The sequence below is a fragment of the Dreissena polymorpha genome, chromosome 10 (assembly GCF_020536995.1).
Source record: "Dreissena polymorpha isolate Duluth1 chromosome 10, UMN_Dpol_1.0, whole genome shotgun sequence".
Classification (NCBI taxonomy): domain Eukaryota; kingdom Metazoa; phylum Mollusca; class Bivalvia; order Myida; family Dreissenidae; genus Dreissena; species Dreissena polymorpha.
This window is the reverse complement of record NC_068364.1, coordinates 62,736,391-62,760,143: the sequence shown is the minus strand read 5'-3', so window position 1 is coordinate 62,760,143 and position 23,753 is coordinate 62,736,391. Positions and strand designations below refer to the sequence as shown.

The window sequence follows — 23,753 nt, the reverse complement described above, 5'->3', positions numbered from 1 at the left end:
ATCAAGGCTATTGCTTTCAAACTTCAAATACTTTCATACTATCATAAGGGTACTCTACCTGGCAAGTTAAATTTTACCTTGACCTTTGAATGACGACTATCAAGGTCAAATAATTAAATTTTGCTAAATTGCCATAACTTCGTTATTTATGATCGAATTTGATTGATATTTTGTAGGGCTGTCACGATTCACCGGTATATCGGTATATCGCGGTGCATGTAGTGAAAAAAATCGCACCGCGGTACGGCGATGCTGCACCGGTTTTTTTAATATTATATTAGCACTGATATAAATACATTACATAATTATTTTGATATAGATATCGTTTTGAAAACTGTAGAATCGATTCAAAAGGGCTAAATAAATAATCCGTTAATATCCAGGTCAAGCAAGCGCTTCCACTGATAGATGTTTAACTTTCACGTTTAAAATACGGCGATGTATGGGTCCGTACCTTTTTTGGAATTTGGGACAGATTTCCTTTGCAAATAAGTTCATAATTATCCAAAAGATGTTTGCTCTATTTCTTATTTTCTTTCTTTAGTATATCGATCGTTCAAAGCATGGCACTTCCGAATCATGTTATCTTAAGATTATGAATAAGTCGAGGAAGAGTCAGAACGCTACGGATTTTCAATACTGGGCCTGCTGACTCCGCATTTTAAACATGCCATTGAAGCGTTCGATTTACACAGATTGTAGTCACAGCTATTGTCAACATAGACGTGGTACGGCAACACTGTATCGCGATATTTTACAGAATATGTATCTGTGAAGAAAACAGCAGAATAACAAGTTTTACAAACTTTATTAAACTCAATAATCAGAAAACGCTGGTATCATAGTATGACTAGAAACTGTAATAAACTTGATAAAAGTAGTCATTGTTATTCGCGTCTTTTTCTAATATGTCCGCCATGTTGTTTTATCCACGATATACCGCGGTACGCTCACGGCGTATCGTGACAGCCCTAATATTTTGACAAAACAACTCTTACCTCCCCTATGTACCATAGCACATACGTAAACGTAGACAAAGTCCATTTCTGATTACATTGCGTTTATTTCTGCTTATTAACACAACACAAGTTTTCCAATGTTCGCAAAATAATCTAAACTGTAAGTTCAATGTAATGGCCTTTTGGCCCCATGACAATAATAACTTGTGTGACCGAACTGACCGGCCGTCCCTCGCTCTCTAACTTTTTCTACTGACGAACCGTGTATTAATATAGATTGGAACACCCAATGCTGACGTGTCGATTTCCGACGGGATCTTGTGCACAACTACATGCCCAAATGTAGCGAAGTAACATGATATGCGAAAGACAAATACGGAAGGTAGTCCGCTATTATGAAATCATACAACATTCAATCAGCAGGTTGCATACCGCATACATGTTTCAGGCTGTCAAGCGGTCATAATTTTTCCTACTTTTTCATCAGGATCCTACTTTTTCCTATTTTTTTTACCAAATCTTCCTACTATTCCTACTTTTTCATTTTCAATGGAGAATTTTTTTTTTAAATAGTTAATTTAGTAAACTTGCAAGATGAATGAATCTATGGCATGACTGTATCCCTGTTAATGTGCATTCAACTAGATGAGACCTGACAACCCATGCTGACTGTCTGCTAGCACCTCTTCAGGAGCATAAATATTTATTTCTTATGTAACTTTTAAAATTATTGACAAGTTTTTTTTTTGAAGTAACACTAGTGCCTTGTTTACTTCCTTAGCATTTGTACACTGCAGACTTCACTACCTTACACAGTTCCCTGTGATGCAAGAGCTGAGGGAACCCATTGTTTATTCCAGTTTTATTTTGTTTCCATTGACAACAATTTGGCCAAACCTTATGCATGTTTACATGATATTGCTGTTTGGAATGTAGAGATATAGAGATACATGTATTGTATGAGTGGTTATGTAATATGGAATTTATTACACAAGTTATTGGAAAAAAGATAAAACTGATGCTTTGCCGAGTTTTCATCATTTACAAATATAATGTAATAAATTCTGTATTACATGACAACGGATATGATGTTCTATTGATATCATAGGTACATCATGTTTAGTAATTAAAGATAAATGCACAGAGCCTAAATGCCCTGATAGATTTTTATGCTCCCGGTAGGGTGGCATATTGCAGTTGTACTGTCAGTCCGTTTGTCTGTCTGTCTGTGTGTGTGTGTCCGTCCGAAAACTTTAATATGGGCCATAACTTTTGCAATATTGAAGATAGCAACTTGATATTTGGCATGCATGTGTATCTCATGAAGCTGCACATTTTGAGTGGTGAAAGGTGAAGGTCATCCTTCAAGGTCAAAAGTTAAAAAATACGATCCAAGGGAAGTAATAAGCTTTAAAAGGGAGATAATTTCTAAACCTGCCAAATGATATATTGAAATTCCAAAATGGTAACCTTTGCTTGAAAAACATGGCTGCTAAGGGGCGGGGCATTTTGCCTTATATGGCTATATATGGCTATAGTAAAATCTTGTTAACACTCTAGAGGCCACATTTATTGTTCATTCTTCATGAAACTTGGTCAGAAGATTCATCCCAATAATATCGTGGAAGATTTTCGAATATGATGCCGGTTGGTTGAAAAACATGGCCGCCAGGGGGCGGGGCATTTTCCTTATATGGCTATAGTAAAACCTTGTTAACACTCTAGAGAAAACCTATGTAGTGGGGGACATATTGTTTTTGCCCTGTCTGTTGGTTTGTCTGTTGGTTGGTTTGCGCCAACTTTAACATTTTGCAATAACTTTTGCTATATTGAAGATAGCAACTTCATATTTGGCATGCGTGTGTAGCTCATGAAACTGCACATTTTGAGTTGTGAAAGGTCAAGGTCATCCTTCAAGGTCAGAGGTCAAATATAGGTGGCCAAAATCGCTCATTTTATGAATACTCTTGCAATATTGAAGATAGCAACTTGATATTTGGCATGCATGTGTATCTCATGGAGCTGCACATTTTGAGTGGTGAAAGGTCAAGGTCATCCATCCAGGTCAGAGGTCAAATATGTGTGGCCCAAATCGCTTATTTTATGAATACTTTTGCAATATTGAAGATAGCAACTTGATATTTGGCATGCATGTGTATCTCATGGAGCTGCACATTTTGAGTGGTGAAAGGTCAAGGTCATCCTTCAAGGTCAGAGGTCAAATATATGTGGCCCAAATCGCTTATTTAATGAATACTTTTGCAATATTGAAGATAGCAACTTTATATTTGGCATGCATGTGTATCGCATGGAGCTGCACATTTTGAGTGGTGAAAGGTCAAGTATATGGGTCAAAATTGCGCATGTAATGTCACTTCTGCAATATTGAAGCTAGCAATTTTATATTTGAAATGTATCTCAAGGAGCTGCACATTTTGAGTGGTGAAGGGTCAAGGTCATCCTACAAGGTCACACGTAATATAGGGGGACATTGTGTTTCTCAAACACATCTTGTTATACTTAGAAAATTGAAAATTTGGTTAAGTTTTGTGTTTAGGTCCACTTTATTTCAATAGTATCAAAGCTATTGCTTTCATACTTGCAACACTTATTAACTATCATAAGGGGACTGTGCATGCAAAGTTATGTAACTCTGACTGGCATTTGGACGGAATTATGGGCCCTTTATACTTAGAAAATTGAAAAGTGTTTTGGTCCACTTTACCCCTAAAGTATCATAGATATTGCTTTCATACTTGGAACACTCGCAAACTATCATAAGGAGACAGTAAAAGGACAAGTTGCATAACTCTGGTTGTCATTTTTACGGAATTATGGCCCTTTTTTGACTTAGTAACTTTGAATATATGTTTAATTTTGTGTTTCGATCCACTTTACTTCTAAAGTAACAAGGCTATCCTTGATACTTCAAATACTTTCATGCTTTCATGAGGTTACTGTACCTGGCAAGTTGAATTTTACCTTGACCTTTGAATGACCTTGACTCTCAAGGTAAGATTATTAAATTTTGCTAAAATTGCCATAACTTCTTTATTTATGATTAGATTTGATTGATACTTTGACAAAACTACTCTTACCTGACATACCACAATAGACTTCACCCAAACCATCCCCCGTGCCCTCCCCCCCCCCCGAATCCTCCCTAATGTTTTTTTTATGATCATCTCACAAATGACCACCATACCCTCACACTATACCCCACCCCCACCCCAATTTTTTTTTGAAACGGTTAAAAAACAAATACTTATTTTTATTATTTTATTTTTGAAATAGCGTCCAACCATCGCACCCAAGAATCCCCCCCCCCCGAGATTTTTTTTGCATTTTGTTTTCGCATTTTTGGAAGATAATGTAATAAATGTCCACACCCCCACACTATACACCCCTCTTCACTCCACCTCTCCCTCCTTTGTGATTTAAATTGAGAGTCCCTTCACCTTTAAAAAGAAAATAGATGAGCGGTCTGCACCCGCAAGGCGGTGCTCTTGTTATAATTTTATTTTTGAAAGACCGTCCAACTATCCCACCCAAGAATCCTCCCACCCCCCACCCCCCCAAAAAAAAAAAAAAACATTTTTTTTTTGCATTGTTTTCCCTTATTTTTGGAAGATAATGTAAAAAATGACCACACTATACACCCGGGTAACACCCCTGCCCAACCCCCCCCCCCCCCCTATCTTTTTAGATTGAAGTATTGAGATAGGTCCCATCACCTTTAAACAGATAAAATAGATGAGTGGTCTGCACCCGCAAGGCGGTGCTCTTGTTTTAATACGTGGCATAAGCCAGTTATTTTTTATTCGGCTTTATTTCGGAAAGAAATCCAGGCCAAGTTGCAAAAACGTTATTTAGGTGCGAAAATCATTCTTGATCTATAAGACTTTTACCCCCACACGCATGCACACAAGCAGTTAAGAACACTATAATACATTACATAACATTAAGATCGATACTTCTAACCACGTACGGTAACTTTAAGGCAAGTACCTGATCTAAAAATTTGGACTTCAAGGGTCGGGTCAAGTAATTGTGCCTTGTTCTGTTAAAATTGGGCAAAATGCATGTTCGTTAAGTGTCGTCCCAGATTGGCCTGTGCAGGGACGACATTTTCCGCTTTAATGGTATTTTTCGTTTGAAGGAAGTCCCTTGTTACCAAAAATCTAGTTAAAGCGGAGTGTCTTCCCTGATTAGCCTGTGCGGACTGCATAGCCGAATGGCATTCTTAATGTGATCCATTATTTTTCATCTTAAAAAAGGAAATTCTTTTAATTCGTACCATAGCAGCTGTATCGGGTATTCTTTAAAGGGGCCTTTTCACAGATTTTGGCATGTTTTGAAGTTGTCATTAAATGCTTTATATCGATAAATATAAACATTGGATCTTAAAAGCTCTAGTAAAAAAATCAATAATAGAATTTAAAAAAAGGAAGAAAAAGGTAACCCTCAGCAGGACTCGAACCGCTGACCCCTGGAGTCCTAGTGTAAAAGGTCTGCGCATGAGACCACTCGGCCATCCTTCCTTTTACAATGACACCTGTGCTGTGTATTTCATATTAGCAATCCTCGTAGTTTCACAAAATATAACGACAACAACAGAACTCTCCAAATTATTAAATCGTTTCGCGTTGCAACGCTTTTTAATTTTCAGGTTTTTAAATCGTCAAAAGATGCATATAAAGGCTATTTTAGATCATGGTAAATGTTCAGTATTACGGTTTCCTCACAAATATCATAACTAAAACGAAAATTTGCGAATATGAAACAACTTTTTTCAATTTTGTCAATTTACCAAAACGTGAAAAAGCCCCTTTAACGTTAATATACTTGTATCCACTACTTTCGGTTGCTTTTGGTGCATATTTCATTCATTATTCTGTGCCATAATTCGACTGAAACCTAATTCAGAATATTAACTAAGTATGTAGTATTGGCCAATATCTGCATTTTATTACCATTTCATCATGTTTAGTGCATTAACTCTTGGGCCATGTCGTTTCCCATTGCGAATCGGTTTTTGTTACTATGGTGACCTTGACCGAACCGTCATCGGACCGTTTCGGTCGATTGCCCTTTTAGCTCACCTGAGCACAATGGGCTCGTGGCGTGCCTTTGTAATCGGCCATTGTCTGTCGTGCGTTGTGCGGCGTCAACATTTGCCATGTTAACTCTCTTAATGCCACATTTTTGTCCGATCTTCAGCAAATTTGGTCAGCACACGGAGCGTATATTGACTTCGTGGTCAGAAGATCTGTCCCAATTATATCTTGGACAAGTTCGAAAATGGTTCCGGTTGCTTCAAAAACATGGCCGCAATGGGGCGGACCATTTTTCCTTATATGGCTATATATTACTATAGTAAAACCTTGTTAAAGGGGCCTTTTCACAGATTTTGACATTTTTTAACTTATTCATTAAATGCTTTATATTGATAAATGTAAACATTGGATCGTAAAAGCTCCAGTAAAAAATCAAGAATAAAATTAAAAAAGGAAAAGAACATTGCCCGGAGCAGGTTTCGAACCCGTGACCCCTGGAGTCCTGCCAGAGGCCTGAAGTAAAAACGCTTTAACCTACTGAGCTGTTCCGCCGAGAACACATACTAAACGTATTTTATACCTTATATAAGCAATCTTCGTAGTTTCACAAAATTTAACGACAAACACAGAACTCTCCAAATTATTCAATCGTTTCGCGTTGCAACGCTTTATAATTTTTAGGTTTTAAAATCGTCAAAAGATGCATATAATGGCTATATTAGAGCATGGTAAATGTTCAGTATTACTGTTTCCTCACAAATATCATAACCAAAACGAAAATTTGCGAATCTGAAACAACTTTTTTCAATTTTGTCAATTTACCAAAGCGTGAAAAGATCCCTTTAACGCTCTAGAGGTTACATTTATCGTCTGATGTAAATGATTCGTCTTCTTAATTATTTTTTATCGAGTGCACCGGGATTGTCTCCCATATGGCCATCGCCCCAGAAAGACGTGTTAGTTGGTTACGGGGGAAAGTGCAAGATACAGGAGACACCCCGTTCCAGAGGTGACCCTGGGTCTTTTAGTGCCCGGTGTATAGCACCTAGTACACTGCACCTCGGTTTAAAGTCTCATGCGAAAGACGATTAGTAGGTTAGGTGCAGCAGGGATCGAACCAGCGATCTCTGGATTGTGCAGCCAGTGTGTTGCCACTAGACCACGGATCCGCTACGATCTAAATGAAATGTGGTCAGAAGGTTTTATATCTTGAACGAGCTTGAAAATGGTTTCAGTTGGTTGAAAAACATGGCCGCTAGGGGGCGAGGCATTTTTCCTTATATGGCTAAAGTAAAAACTTATTAACACTAATTGTCACATTTATTTTCCAATGTTCATAACACTTGGTCAGACCAACCGGAAACATTTTCGAAAAAAATCTTCTGACCAAGTTTCATGAAGATCGGACAATAAATGTGACCTCTAGACTGTTAACAAGGCAAATTTTGACGACGTACAAGGCGACCACAAAAGTTCACCATGAGCATGCTCAGGTGAGATAAAAATAAATACATTCGATGCATTTATGAATGTATGATTGATCGAATGAGTGAATTAATGATTTACCTTACTTTGAATACTAATATATCAGTACACTTTAACGTACCACCCCGAACGGCACGTATGATGGGCTGTACCTGCTTTCATTTTATATTGTACCATACAAAGTTCGATCACAGAACACACAGTATTTCAAAATGAGGATTTATTGAGACAACAGTGATCTTAAACGTGCCTGGACTTACGTTGGTTGAATTTCTTTGTCCTATTCGTAATGTTTTACTAAATGTACAGAAAATAGTTGCAAACTTTTTTTTAACTAAACAATTTTATAAGCAAACTTAATTTACCATACAGGAAAATCATTCCTGAAAACATGGACAATCAGGTTCTTGCATTTCGTTTTTATCTCATTGTATTTGCTCCTTCACATGTTTATGATGCATATAAAACAAATGACATGTTTGGTGAAATCTTGTCACAAGTCCGACTTTATGTAGATTAAGTAAAATGTGCCCATAAAGTTCACCATAAAAAGTACAATTAAGGTTTGTGTTCACAACATTTGTTTAGCATTAAGTAATTGCTTTATGACACATTTCTTAATGGATTTGTTTAATAATGAAATCTATGTGATCCGAGTGTGTGTGTGGGGGGGGGGGGTGGGGGGGGGGGGGGGGCATTTTTCTCGCCTGTGTTTTTAGAATCACAACCCCGTACTAACGGAGAGGGAAGCATTAAACCTAATTATTTTTTCTTGCTACTCGTGTAACTTTTGCATGGACCGTGAGGAAACCAGTATCGCTATAGCTGATCCATGAAATGGACAATACTTCTAAACCACGAACTTAAAAAAACAACGTGACAAGTAAATTTTAAAGACGTTTTTATGCTACAAAGAAAGAAAACATTGGTAGTTAGTGCGTATAACAAAGCTGTCCGGCAGCAAAAAGGCAAAACAAGTAAAATCAGACAAGGGTTAGAATATACGTACTTGCAGCATCATTTAAAAGGTTGTACAATTCAACGGTTAATAGCGAATAATAAAAAATGACAATCTATCGAAAATGTATGAAATTGGTTTCGACCGTAAACATATAAAATTTGGACATTGTACACAAATATTTATTAAAGGTTTGCATATCATGTCCAAAGTTACAGACGTATAAAATTTTGATATTTTACAAAAATATTGTTTAAAGTTTTACAGTTTGTCCAAAGGTATTTTTCTTCCTCAAAAGATACATGTAGCAGAAATCCGTTAAGTTAAACTACGAATATACCATGTGATTTCCAGACTCAAAATGTAAACAAACAAAAAATGAAATTGAAAAGAAGCTTTTCAATATTACTTTATACAGCCAAAACATATTAAAATTACAACATCAAAACTATCAAAATTAATAATAAAATGCTGATATTAGAAGTTCATTTCACAAAATTTGTTTTGAAAAACAATTGCATGCAAAGAAATCAATTATAAACACTGATATTATTTGAATCGGATATGGATCATAAATGCTTAACGCTTTTTACTTACGATTTCACTGATATAATTCCAACAAAATATTGACAATAACAAAATTAAATGATAGGAATTGTACTTGTTAAAAACTTTAAAAAATACTTAACTTTGTAATAAACGTCATAACAAAATTATCAAAGAAAAAATAATGTAAAACATCTGTTACAACATCAAAATACAAACTGTGATAAAATATACGGTAAACCCAATAATATATTTCTGAATGTAAATACAATTTAAATGCACAGCAAATATGTAAATGCTTTCGTTTAATTATTTCCTCTAAAATTAATGCAAAGGCATTCCTATTTCATATCACAGCGGAAGGGACACAACAACATTTTCATGGGAATTTTTAACTGAATTGGAAAACAAATATACTAATAAGGGATAACATTTAAACAGATGTAGATATTAGAAATTAGACAAACTTGTACTTTTGAATAATATATGGGAAAAGTTATGTGTTTATTAACTTGTTTAAAATATAATGACACATTTTGTGATAGTGAATAGAGGAAAAAAGTCAAACTATAAAAACCTGACAATACGGTAGACATTATATTGCAGCACATAAGTTATTAGTAAAAGTACTAAAAATAAAATAAATAGATTTAAAAATTATTCCGCAAACACTGCTTTGAATCTAGAAACTGAAAATAAAGGCTAATTTAAACGTTAAAAATTACCATAAAATGGACAAGTAATCCAAACTATTCTAGTTGATAAGAGCACAAGTTAGTAAAATATATTATGTGAAATAAGAAATAAGTAAATGTGTCTACGTAAGAATCCTAATTCACATATAGGCTAACAAGTATAATGTCAACCATTGTCAAATAAGTCAGAACCAAGATATACAATATTTAGAGAAGGAGCACATTTACAATTCATGTATTAAATAAACCAACACTTGCTTAACAGTTGTTAACAAAATAAGTTTGCTCCCTTTAAGAAGAAATCGTTTTTAAAAATTTGTAACGATAAATATCTGTTTTATTTTTTATTGAGTGGTTAGAGCAAAAAATCATTGCAGATAAACCAAGGACAATAACTCTTCACTTTTGCAAGTTGGCTGATTTACTGTCTTATGAAGATTTTTACGTAATTAAAAAAACTGCTGGGGAGCAGTGAGAGCAAAACAGGTGCTCTATTAACCCTTTTTATGCCTAGTGAACTCTCCCATCCTTCTAAATTGGATCAATTCATTTATTTATAATATTTCTTACAGAAATTCCTTATAGCAAACAGCGCAGACCCTGATGAGACACCGCATCATGCGGCGTCTCATCTGGGTCTATGCTGTTTGCAAAGGCCTTTTTTCTAGACGCTAGGCATAAAGGGGTTAATGAATTATCAAAACATGAAACTATACATACTTTGAAACTTCAAAAAAAATAAATGCAGGCTCGGTCGTATGCTTGATAAGTATTGGCATGTACTGTACATGACGTACATGTATGCGTTTAAAAAAACAAACATATCACAGCTAGAAATGTAAAACAATAAATTTAATACAAGAATTAAAACAATCCACATAATAACGTTCAAAGTATTTCATCCCGATTTTTGTAGATGAATAAATACTTTTTAAATAAATTAACATATATTTTTCCGTTCATGAAGATAATTGTTTGTAAATCTATGTTTATTTTGTTAATCAATATAAATATTTTTGTCCTACTTAAACCTAGAACATAATCACAATTTTCTATACACTTTTTTCATTCTCTTTAAAAAAAAGTTATCTTAATTCTCAATTCATATTCAGATGAATTCATATGACAGTTAATCCTGTACCACTAGTTTATAAATCCATAGTTTGTTTTGTTTTTTTGGGGGGGGGTGTTATTTTCCATTTCACACAAAAGTCAACAAACAAAACAGCAAAATTGTTATAAAAATTACAATTATTCTCTGTTTCAGTCCAAATGTAAACATGATTATCACAGGCAAAATAGTTGTGTTTTTTTTCGAAAAATTCAGAATGTTCCGCTCTCACCATGGAAATGACTACCATGTTACCACATCTTCTTTTTTGGAAGCGACGAGGACGCGCTGCTGGAGGCGGAGGAATTCAGTCTTACATCGCCACGGAAACCGCTTGCAGTGTGCACCGTCTGACGTCCAGGAACCTGATTTATATACAGCAACACACAGAGTTATTGCTCATGTTGTATTGAGGACACATTTATGTGTTGCTTATCATATTTTTAATAACTGTAATAACTCTCAGACAGACAGACACTCTTACTTTTCGGCGACCCCCGTTTTCAGCCCAAAATAAAACAAGAGTTCCGCGGTCGGAGATGACCGCATTGAAGCCGGATTTTTGATTTAAATGACAGGAAAGTACCTTTCGTGTTTTTGTCAATGCAATACTTAAATTACTGAAATATTGTTCAAAGGTCAAAATGAAATGTAAGTACTTTTCAAGGCATGAGCAAACCTTGTGTTATGTTTTGAATGCATGCATATACATGAACAACAATAACATTTAAGGTCACAAATATGAACTTGAATTGACAATTAGGAAATATTCACATTTAAGGTCACTGTCAATTGAAAGACTTTAAAATGACCAGTTGTTCTCTTGACCAGTGGTCATCTGTTAGTCATGGCAAAGTCCATGTCCAAGCATACGAAAGTTAAAACAACTTTTAATTTTTAACATTCAAGGTCACAGTGACCTTGACCTTCAATGACCTTAAAATGACCAATTGTCATCTACTAGTGCTGGCCAACCTTCATGTCCAGTTTGAAGACTGTAAGTCCAAGCATAAGAAAGTTATACCATGAAATAAGAATTTTAACATTTTTACATTCAAGGTCACGGTGACCTTGACCTTAAAATGACCAGTGGTCATCTACTAGTTCTGGCCAACCTTCATATCAAGTTTGAAGACTCTAGGTCTAAGCATACCAAAGTATTAACAACTTTAACATATTTACATCCAAGGTCACAGTGACCTCGACCTTCAAATGAATGACCTTGAAATGACCAGTGGTCATCTAAGTGTGCTTGCAAACCTTTACGTCAAGTTTGAGATTCTAGGTCCAAGCATACCAAAGTTACAACAATTTTAACATTTTAACATTTAAGTTCACAGTGACCTTGACCTTCAAATGAATGACATTGAAATGAATGACCTTGAAATGACCAGTGGTCATCTAAGTGTGCTTGCAAACCTTTACGTCAAGTTTGAGATTCTAGGTCCAAGCATACCAAAGTTATAACAATTTTAACATTTTAACATTGAAGGTCACAGTGACCTTGACCTTCAAATGAATGACATTGAAATGAGCAGTGGTGATCTTCTAGTACTGGCCAACCTTTATGTCAAGTTTGAAGACTCTAGGTACAAGCATACCAAAGTTATAACATGGAATAAGAACTTTAACATTTTTACCTACCAAAGTTATAAGAACTTTAACATTTTTACATTCAAGGTCACAGTGACCTTGACCTTAGAATGAATGACCTTGAAATGACCAGTGGTCATCTAAGTGTGCTTGCAAACCTTCATGTCAAGTTTGAAGACTCTATGTCCAAGCATACCAAAGTTATAACAATTTTAACATTTTAACATTTAAGGTCACAGTGACCTTGACCTTCAAATGAATGACATTGAAATGACCAGTGGTCATCTTCTAGTACTGGCCAATCTTTATTTCAAGTTTGAAGACTCTAGGTACAAGCATACCAAAGTTATAACATGAAATAAGAACTTTAACATTTTTACATTCAAGGTCACAGTGACCTTGACCTTCAAATGAATGACCTTGAAATGACCAGTGGTCATCTGTTAATCCTGGCCAACCTTCATGTCAAGTTTGAAGACTCTAGGTCCAAGCATACCAAAGTTATACCATGAAATAAGAACTTTAACATTTTCGAGCACGCCGCCACCCCGCCCGCCCGCCCGCCCCCCCCGCCCGCCCGACAACATCAATCTATAAGCCGAGATTTTTTCGAAAAAAATCCGGCTAAAAATTATGACTCTTAATTTTCCGACATCATATTTATATACGTAAGCAGTGACTCTTAAATTTATCTTAGAATGCTATTTTACCAGAATTTTGCCCTGTTGCTTTTATCTGTTGACACTTCGAGCATGTGTTTTTCCAACCGTATTTTTATTAAGGTAATAAAATCTGGCAGACAAATGCCTTAACGCAATAAACCATTACATTTGACTTATTTGGTTAAAATAACTATGTATATAGGAAATAGACAACGGTTCCACACAACAGGATAAAGTGAAACATATTTTAAAGTGATACTTTACAACATGGTATTACAAGCACGTGCAATCATTCATTGAAACAAGTGACTCTATACTCATTGCATTCCCGTATCCGATCGTATATGCAATTTTGAATGTCTTTTAATTTATGAACCACTGCATTTTTTGTCTTCAAATTTTCGAACCCCCTGTTTGTTTTGAATAATTGTTGCTTCTAATTTTTCCCACAGGAATTTTTTATAATTAAAATGTTATTGAGGTAAGTAAATTATCATAGCCACTGTTGTTTTTAAAATACCCGGTACTCCCAATCCCCAGCCCAGGATGCCACTTGTTCAGAGATCATTTGCAGTTTATTTTAATAACTTGTTTCCCAACAATGCAAGCTTCCTTCATATGCCCACTGAATAGGGCAGTAGCTGTGAAATTATGAACCCAGGAGTTATTGTTCTTATGTACTGCACTTCCCTTCATTGAGATCTACTTACATAGATATGCTCAGGTACAAATTTAAATACAGAAATAAACAAAATGCATTAACTGTAAAGATAAGGCAGCAAGAATAGTTTCAGTTGTGTGTACACTAAACTACTCCCAAAAACATCCAACAACTAGTCTTTAATTGCAGATATTTTTAATAGAAATTGCATTGGAAGAAATCAGTTATGATATTTTACTGCAGGTAGAAGTTAATGCATGAGATCATTGACACATGTTAGACTGTACCTACATAAGTGCCTGGGAGCAATCTGTACTTAGTTTTCTGGCTCTAGGACTATCAGTTCTTAGTTTTCTGGCTCTACGACTATCAGTTCTTAGTTTTCTGGCTCTACGACTATCAGTTCTTAGTTTTCTGGCTCTAGGACTATCAGTTCTTAGTTTTCTGGCTCTACGACTATCAGTTCTTAGTTTTCTGGCTCTACGACTATCAGTTCTTAGTTTTCTGGCTCTACGACTATCAGTTCTTAGTTTTCTGGCTCTAGGACTATCAGTTCTTAGTTTTCTGGCTCTATGACTATCAGTTCTTAGTTTTCTGGCTCTACGACTATCAGTTCTTAGTTTTCTTGCTCTACCACTATCAGTTCTTAGTTTTCTGGCTCTAGGACTACCAGTACTTAGTTTTCTGGCTCTAGGACCATCAGTACTTAGTTTTCTGGCTCTAGGACTATCAGTACTTAGTTTTCTGGCTCTACAACTATCAGTTCTTAGTTTTCTGGCTCTAGGACTATCAGTACTTAGTTTTCTGGCTCTAGGACTATCAGTTCTTAGTTTTCTGGCTCTAGGACTATCAGTTCTTAGTTTTCTGGCTCTAGGACTATCAGTTCTTAGTTTTCTGGCTCTAGGACCATCAGTACTTAGTTTTCTGGCTCTAGGACTACCAGTACTTAGTTTTCTGGCTCTAGGACCATCAGTACTTAGTTTTCTGGCTCTAGGACCATCAGTACTTAGTTTTCTGGCTCTACGACTATCAGTTCTTAGTTTTCTGGCTCTAGGACTATCAGTACTTAGTTTTCTGGCTCTAGGACTATCAGTTCTTAGTTTTCTGGCTCTAGGACTATCAGTTCTTAGTTTTCTGGCTCTAGGACTATCAGTTCTTAGTTTTCTGGCTCTAGGACCATCAGTACTTAGTTTTCTGGCTCTAGGACTATCAGTACTTAGTTTTCTGGCTCTAGGACTATCAGTTCTTTTTTTTAGTTTTCTGGCTCTAGGACCATCAGTACTTAGTTTTCTGGCTCTAGGACTACCAGTACTTAGTTTTCTGGCTCTAGGACCATCAGTACTTAGTTTTCTGGCTCTACGACTATCAGTTCTTAGTTTTCTGGCTCTAGGACTATCAGTTCTTAGTTTTCTGGCTCTACGACTATCAGTTCTTAGTTTTCTGGCTCTACGACTATCAGTTCTTAGTTTTCTGGCTCTACGACTATCAGTACTTAGTTTTCTGGCTCTAGGACTATCAGTACTTAGTTTTCTGGCTCTAGGACTACCAGTACTTAGTTTTCTGGCTCTAGGACCATCAGTTCTTAGTTTTCTGGCTCTAGGACTACCAGTACTTAGTTTTCTTGCTTTAGGACTATCAGTACTTAGTTTTCTTGCTCTAGGACCATCAGTACTTAGTTTTCTGGCTCAGTGACTATCAATGACTAGTTTTCTGGCTAAGGAAATATTGTTACTTAGTTTTCTGGCTTAAGGACTATCAGTTCTTAGTTTTCTTGCTCTATGACTATCAGAATTTTGTTTTCTAGCTTCAAGACTATCAGTACTTAGTTTCTGGCTTAAGGACTATCAGTTTTGTGGCTAAAGGGACTATCAGTAATAGTTTTCTTGCTCGAGAGACTTTCAGTTATTAGTTTTCTGGCTCGAGGACTATCAGTTTTTAGTTATCTGGCTTGAAGACTATCAGGTTTTAGTTTTCTGGCTGGAGGACTGTCAGTACTTACATTTCTGCCCCTGAGGCTGGTCTGGGAGCCGAACAGCTTCTCTATGCCCTGTGTTCCCTTCTTCATTGCGTCTTTCACGTCTTTGTCCATGCCTGGGATCGCCATGTCACCAAACACCTGCAACATGGAATACTATATTACCACATGAAAAATCTGGAGCCCCCATGTTAAACATCGTGAATCAATTTTATGTTATGAAGCAGTTTGTGACAAAGCCCGAACTTCTATATATTATGGGTAAATTTCTGTATTTCTATGTATTTCTTTTCCAATCACTTGCATGTGATTTACTTTTAAGAACCTAGTTATAAAACTGTGTTACTTGTTGTGAGGAAAACATTCAGTCCTCACTTAAATTTATCTCCATGTCTTTGATAAAACTTAATTTTTTCTTTTTATGCCATTTATTCCCTTGCTGAACAGAGACATTTTTTGCTCATCGAAATTGCTAAACTTTGTCATTTTAAATTGTCAACTTTGTAAACAAATGCACTAGCTTGAGTTGAGTACTGACAGCCATGATGTGAATGTACATGTACTACTGTAGACATTTTTATGTATTAAAAAACCAACACATAAATCTTTTATACCTCTACGACTGCCCCGTCTGGGAGTCGCAGGAACTGTCTGTAGAGTTCCCTCAGCCCGTCAAGGTGAATCGTGTGGATCGAGACGTGCGTAGTGATCTCCCTTGTGGTCGTCTGACGTCGGTGTTCGTCCTCATCCAGCGTGCACTCGTTCCACACGCTGTCCTCCATCTTGGAATAGCACGACAAAAATTATTTTGCTACTTAATGAACCATAGAAAAATATAATTAAATTAAACCGGATGCTTCTCGGCAACATGTGGAGCCAATTGTTTAGAATGACACTCATGTTAATAATTAAAAATGACAGTGTAACCTTAACCTTTGTTCTCATTACACAGAATTTTCGTGCAACATGTACTCCAGACAAAGCCATATGTGAGGCATGCCATGAGGTTAATTTTTTGTTAACACATACATTTTTGTGAATAATGGTATTTCTGGGCCCAGTGCGAGCATCTTAAAACGAGTACAAACTTAAAACTGCTTGCACTGACAGTTCTTAGACGCTGCCCAAATTTTTTTTAATTTTTTTTATTTGTGTGTGTTTGTTGTAAATCTGTCTGTTTTGTCTGGTGCATTTGTGTTCTGTCTTAATTTTGTATTTGGCGAATGGTTCCTTGCCACAAATTAAAGGATACCATATTATAATAAGATTTATCTCCTGCGAGTGCAGCTCAAGTTTCATTTTGTGTATACGTGTTATCTAAAATTTAAATATAAAAAAAGTTATAAGGCTGCACAAGCTGCTCAATGCACATATGTTACGAACTAGGAGCCCCAGTGCTTACGTCCTCCTCCTGCCAGATGTAGTCAAACACCGCGACTTTTCTGCGCTCACCCTCCTCCCCACGCCACGCCTCCGCCTTCGTCACGATGTAGTGAAGCTCCTCGTTGGAGAGCTCAAGATCGTACGGGACGAAGAAATTCTCCTCCTTGTCACGCAGACGCCAGTACACGTCCAGCAGGCGGCCATTGTTGTGCATTCTGATGAAAAGAGATTGTAATAATTCTTTTTCACTTGGAATGTATTCATTTTAGTTATAAAGATGACAGTTAATGTACAGCAGGCGGTCATTGTTGTGCATTCTATGTAAAGCGATTGCAGACAAAAATCATTTTTAAAATTTACTTTTAGAACAGATCCAGTATGTGGCAATTATCATGCATTCTAATTTGTAAACAGATTGCGTACAATTTGATTTCTAACATTTCACGTGTTAATTTAAATAGTTGTTCTCTTTGACAGGCAGCCGTAAACACATGTCCCACCGCCAACAATTGATTTGTATCTTGGTTAAAAGAAAAACGTTAACAATCTAGTTTACTTAAGATTTATCTTTAATCCTTTATGTTTAAATGAATGACCATTGCAGAAGAATTGGATGGGATTATCATTATAACCTACTTAACGTGTCTATAGAAATATGTTGTACAAGCAATTTTTGTACATGATAAGTCATGCAACTGACATGGCTTGTAAATGACAAGACTTAATGTAGCCGACAATGCTTGCAAATGACAAGGCCTGTCTATTGACCAGGACTTAAAATGCCAAAACTTAACTGAAATGTTTGTAACTCACCAAGGCTTTCAATTTACAAAACTTGCAAATGGCCATGGTTGTAACTGACAAGACCTGTAACTAGCAATCCATGTAACAGACAAGATTTATAATCTGACAAGACTTGTCACTGACAAAGCTTGTAATTGTCAAGACCTGTAACTGACAAAGCTTGTAATTGTCAAGACCTGTAACTGACAAAGCTTGTAATTGTCAAGACCTGAAACTGACAAAGCTTGTAATTGTCAAGACCTGTAACTGACAAAGCTTGTAATTGTCAAGACCTGTAACTGACAAAGCTTGTAATTGTCAAGACCTGTAACTGACAAAGCTTGTAATTGTCAAGACCTGTAACTGACAAAGCTTGTAATTGTCAAGACCTGTAACTGGCAAAGCTTGTAATTGTCAAGACCAGTAACTGACAAAGCTTGTAATTGTCAAGACCTGTAACTGACAAAGCTTGTAAGTGTCAAGACCTGTAACTGACAAAGCTTGTAATTGTCAAGACCTGTAACTGACAAAGCTTGTAATTGTCAAGACCTGCAACTGACAAAGCTTGTAATTGTCAAGACCTGTAACTGACAAAGCTTGTAATTGTCAAGACCTGTAACTGACAAAGCTTGTAATTGCCAAGACCTGTAACTGACAATGCTTGGAATTGTCAAGACCTGTAACTGACAAAGCTTGTAATTGTCAAGACCTGTAACTGACAAAGCTTGTAATTGCCAAGACCTGTACTGACAAAGCTTGTAATTGTCGAGACCTGTAACTGACAAAGCTTGTAATTGTCAAGACCTGTAACTGACAAAGCTTGTAATTGTCAAGACCTGTAACTGACAAAGCTTGTAATTGTAAAGACCTGTAACTGACAAAGCTTGTAATTGTCAAGACATGTAACTGACAAAGCTTGTAATTGTCAAGACCTGTAACTGACAAAGCTTGTAATTGTCAAGACCTGTAACTGACAAAGCTTGTAATTGCCAAGACCTGTAACTGACAAAGCTTGTAATTGTCAAGACCTGTAACTGACAAAGCTTCTAACTGACAAGGCTTGTAACTTACAAGGGCTGTAACTTTAAATGTTTGTTATGACGAAACTGTATCGACTCTGTTAAACTTCATGGTATGCATGTATTATTACAACAAACGAAATCCTCATCAACCTACCTCAGGAAGTACATGTAAAGGAACGCTCCAACGATGAAGTTGAATCCCAGGTAGAGGAAACATGTGATAAAGACGCCAGCAAGACCAGAGCCTTCAACACGCAGGAAGTGATACCAGAGCTTGGCGAAGTCAGCTGTTGGAACGATACTGTCATCCTTGTAGCGCTGTTTAATAAGGAGACATTGCTGAGTAGTTCAATAAAGGAATTTATAAGCTGAGATAAATACATAGTATTTATCATACCTTTATCTGGCTGATACAAAGATGCTTCATGTATATTTGTTTACATCAGGTCAGTAGGCATTCTTATCAGCCGATGTTTGGAGATGCCCTAGATTACTCATGACCGTTTAAGAGGTCATCATTTTCGGTTAAAACAAATAAGATTCAATGGAACTAACAAGTTGATTCCAAGATGTGCAAAATTTTTAACACAAAAAACTACAAAAAAGGAAAAACGTATTTCACAAATATTAAGAGCAAGTTCCCATGATGTATGATTAACATGTCAAGGGTCATGCAACATATTCATTCCAACTGAAAATGCAGAGTTTCGTCGTTTTTTTTATTATTTCTTTACAAACGAGGATGGTTACATGGATGTGTGATAAACTGAAAACAGTTGACTTTTGTCTTGTCATATATCAGATGAAGCAAGAATTAATTAAACGCTTCGTCAAGCCGTTTTAATCTTAGCATCACCAGATACATTACAAAAAGGGTAATTACCTATTATTCTTGATATTCATGTTATTTAATCTGAGATTTTGTTTAGTAGAGACAACAACATTACTCTGACACAGAAATTATGCATGAATAAGATGAAGCATCAGGACAATTGATCTATTAGTTTCCGTACTAGAATCAACAAAAGTTATTCAGTCATATCACAAAAACTGTTCTGTGGCATAATAAAATGTGTGGACCACGAGCAAAAACACAGCAATATACAGGTAAACGAAACAATTCAAGCTCGTACATCATGCCCATGATGCCAACAAGTATAAATTTTATACTGACATTCCACAACTACTCACCAGCAATATACAGTCGACAACTACTCACCAGCAATATACAGTCAACAATCAGTATCAGATAGGGATCAAGGAAGGTCATGATTCCATACGCCATGATGAACTTGCAGCCGAAATCCGGGAAGTTTCCCACGACTTTGCGCACAAGCAGACATAGCCCCAGCAGCAGTAGAAACACAAGGAGGTTGAGGAGGGGACCGAGAACAACGACCGCGATCTCTTCTTGCGATGACAGCAGCGTGTACTGGTAGTTCAGCTCCACAGTGTACGGCAGGAAGTTGAACCTGTGAAGATTTGGATTGATTCGGATTTTTCATCGTCTAAAACAGTTTCCAGTGATATCATGGTGGACAATTTAAATTCTCACTCTTTTACTAGGTTAACCCTTTGCATGCTGGGAAATTTGTTGTCTGCTAAAATGCTGTCTGCTGATTTTTTTTAAATTAGCATTTCTTCGATTTTTTTCCAAAGAATACTAACAAAATAGCAAACAGTTTGGATCCTGATGAGACGCCACCTTCTGTGGCGTCTCATCTGGATACAAACTCTTTGCAAAGGCCTTCAAAATTCAGTTCCACACTAAAAGAGTTAAATCCAAATCAATCAAAATCTATCCTAATTCAACTTAGATTTTAAGAAAGGCAGTTGAACCTGAGTAGGTCAGTGAAATGTTCTTTATTGCTATTTAGAATTTTTATTTAAACTCTTAACAACTCAGAAACATACCTAGACCCATTTGTAGTCCCTTAGTAAATTAAATGAAATCTTTTATTTTAATAAATTCAAAGTTTAAGGGCTTAAATCCAACCCTAAAATACTGATAAGCAGCAAACAGAATAAACCTGAACAGACTCCGAATTACTCACCGGCTGTTTTTGTTTTATGCTGGTTGCATATAGTCAATATCACTTTACTTCTAAGGGAAAATGGGGAAAACATTTGATTCATATCATGGTGGTCATGTGCAGTGAACTTTCTCACTCCTTTCCTGAATTAGCTGGTTTTCCAGCACAAAGCTAAAACATACTTATGCCAAGACGTGACAAATCCTCTTAACATAAAACAGAGGTACCGGTAGAAAGAAGTATGCCTGTAGAAATCATTTCATAACAAGTCTCCACACAAGTTTTGTGGCTGAGCAGGGAATCGAATCCACGCTGCTTGGATTTGAAGACTGATTTGATGATGATAGAGAGATTTGTGAACATTGACAAAGATAAGTGAGCATTGAAAACAATTAAACATAACCATTTCCCGTTCATAGGCAAATTTAAAACGGATATATGTAATGAACATAAAAACAGAACAGCTCAGAGAAACTTATTGTCTGTTACTGTTTTCTTCTATTTGCTGCTTATCAGTAGAGTTGTGAAATGGAGCACTCACATGTTGATGGGTATGCCAATAAGGCCCAGGTAGAACCACTGGCCGATGTAGTGGACGTAGATGCGTATGAAGAAGACGACGATCAGCATGAAGAGCATGCCCCAGAACTCCCTGCCACGCCACTGGGAGACCCCGAGCTCGGACAGGAACTGGCGCCCGATGTACTCCATCTTTTCATGGCCATTCTTCGCCAGCTGACCCAGACCAGACAGCGCCGGTCTGAAATGGAAAAGATGGGAGCAGGAATATCAAACAGTTATTATCCTCGGTAACAATAATTCGGGACTTAAACATCATTGAAGCATTTGCAAAAAATTCACATTTCCAAGCCAAGATCATCAAATTGTACTTAGTGATCACTTATCAGGTATTAATTAATTCCATTTTTCTCTACCCATAATTATCGGAAAAAATCAATGCTATATCTTCACTCTAGATATTCAGCATGTCATGTGAGAATATTGCAAAATACCATGCACAAAGATTTAAGTACTGCAATATACTATGCTCAAAGAGTGAACTATTGCAAAATGGCTAGCACAAAATATTGAAATACTTCAAAATACCTCGCACAAAGCGTAAATTAATGCACCATGTACAAAGATTTAAATGCTTTGAGTGCTCGAACCGAATTTCGAGAATTTTGCAAACAGTTTGGATCCAGATGGGAAGCCACAGAATGTGGCGTCTCATCTGGATCCAAACTGTTTGCTATTCTGATAGTATTCTTTGAAAAAAATCAAAGAAAATGCTGATTTTAGAAATTCAGCAGACAACATTTTAGCAGACAACAAATTTTCCAGCATGCAAAGGGTAAATCATGGGTACTCACTGGACAGAGAAAGTGTGTTGCTCGAGCTCTTCAAGATGCGTGCGTTTGCGGGGGGAGTAAGTGGGCTCTGTGATGGCCGTCTTTGGAAGGATGGAGAACAGCTTGTCATGGTAAGCGTCCACAGGATTCTTCTCATATTTCTGTGGACAGTGAACAACTGTTAGTGTGAGTGATCAGGAACAGATAAACATGGTAAGATTTGTTCCCCTTTATTGCTTATTTTTGCCATTCCCTTATTCACTTACATGTAAAAACTCACGTCATGCTAATAAGCATTTGAATTGCCACTACTAGCCATAGACAGCAATGAAAATGCAAAATTTGAAAAAAAAGAGCAAGTTAACTCAACCATAATCAAACTACTTAGTCCATTGCTCAGTAATGTGTTAAATAGATAATGACAGTTTCACTACGAGTTCATAAAGGATACAAAAAAGATATTTGATTTAAGTACATACAAGTTTACATGAATTGCTGGTAAGTAATGACACAATACTTTGTGTGGGTCTTCTTTTAGTTTAATACATAATTACACCAAGTAACAAGAGTATAGACTGTTGCTTCTACAATTAATGTGTTAATGGCTTTCAAATCGCCAACAGAATTCAATTGTCAAAATCATCACCTAAGAAAAAATCCATTTCTGTTAAAAGTTAATTGAAATTGAAATTTAGTTTAAAAGATGTATTACATTTATTGACTTTGTGTGCAACTTTCAAGTTTATAACATCCTATTTAAGCCTAATATTCTATAACTTTACAGTAAGCTGCCACAATGAACCGATTTAATTAATGTTTACAAGACGCAATTCGGTATGTGACAAGACGAATAAAAGATGCTTTATTATTTTCTGATACCAAATCTCTATCTTGCAAGAAGAATCAACGTCCATCAGGTGGTTAAATCAAAAATATAAACATAGACAAGCAGAATAAAAGATTCTTTATTATTTTCTGATACCAAATCTTGCGCTTGCAAGAATACTCAACATCCATAGGGTGGTTATATAAAAAATGGTCATGTTATCTAAAATTATGCGGAAAACAGTGCACACGCAAACAAAATCACCAATGGATAGAGAATTTTACCTTGTAGTACATGCCTGGCATCCTCTTGACCTTTTTAAACTCGTTCTCACTCTTCATGGCCTTCACGTCCTCGGGGTCGCTGTCTTCCGGGTCGCTGTCCTCGATCAGTAGGAGGTCCATCTTCTTGTCCTTGTGAACCCGGCGCGACCCGAACATGGTCGGATTCTTGATCTCCTGGGAAGCAGAAACAAACGCAGTCAAGTTAACATAAAAAATGGAAAATTAGTAATTATTTAATTTTCTCCGTTTGTGACCAATATTAGGTCGATCTTCCTGTCCTTGCACAGGTGGCGGGACGTGTGCATGGTTGTATAACTTGTATACCAAATCTCTTGTAGAGCAGAAACATACACAGTCGAACAATCATG

General features: G+C 36.5%; 1 protein-coding gene and 1 long non-coding RNA gene across 4 annotated transcripts in view; both read right to left on the bottom strand.

The window, feature by feature from the left end:
• Window positions 1–11,039: 11,039 nt before the first annotated feature.
• LOC127847836 (uncharacterized) overlaps window positions 11,040–23,753 on the bottom strand; it is a 31,948-nt gene continuing 19,234 nt past the window's right edge. Inside the window, exons 14-22 of the mRNA XM_052380033.1 lie at window positions 23,386–23,559; window positions 22,297–22,436; window positions 21,465–21,683; window positions 20,110–20,362; window positions 19,045–19,208; window positions 17,105–17,300; window positions 16,317–16,484; window positions 15,727–15,843; window positions 11,040–11,176 (exon numbers count right to left, since the gene is read on the bottom strand). Of these exons, the coding sequence (XP_052235993.1) occupies window positions 11,063–11,176; window positions 15,727–15,843; window positions 16,317–16,484; window positions 17,105–17,300; window positions 19,045–19,208; window positions 20,110–20,362; window positions 21,465–21,683; window positions 22,297–22,436; window positions 23,386–23,559 (1,545 nt within the window). The 3' untranslated portion in view covers window positions 11,040–11,062. The remainder of the gene's footprint in view (window positions 11,177–15,726; window positions 15,844–16,316; window positions 16,485–17,104; window positions 17,301–19,044; window positions 19,209–20,109; window positions 20,363–21,464; window positions 21,684–22,296; window positions 22,437–23,385; window positions 23,560–23,753) is intronic.
• Window positions 18,028–18,794, bottom strand: LOC127847837 (uncharacterized). 3 transcript variants are annotated; one of them, XR_008034194.1, is made up of 3 exons: window positions 18,354–18,794; window positions 18,130–18,257; window positions 18,028–18,097 (listed from the first exon to the last, which is right to left on the bottom strand). It is a non-coding gene; the product is annotated as an uncharacterized LOC127847837 (long non-coding RNA). The 3 variants fall into 3 exon arrangements; XR_008034195.1 differs by having other exon boundaries at window positions 18,450–18,794; XR_008034196.1 differs by having other exon boundaries at window positions 18,641–18,794.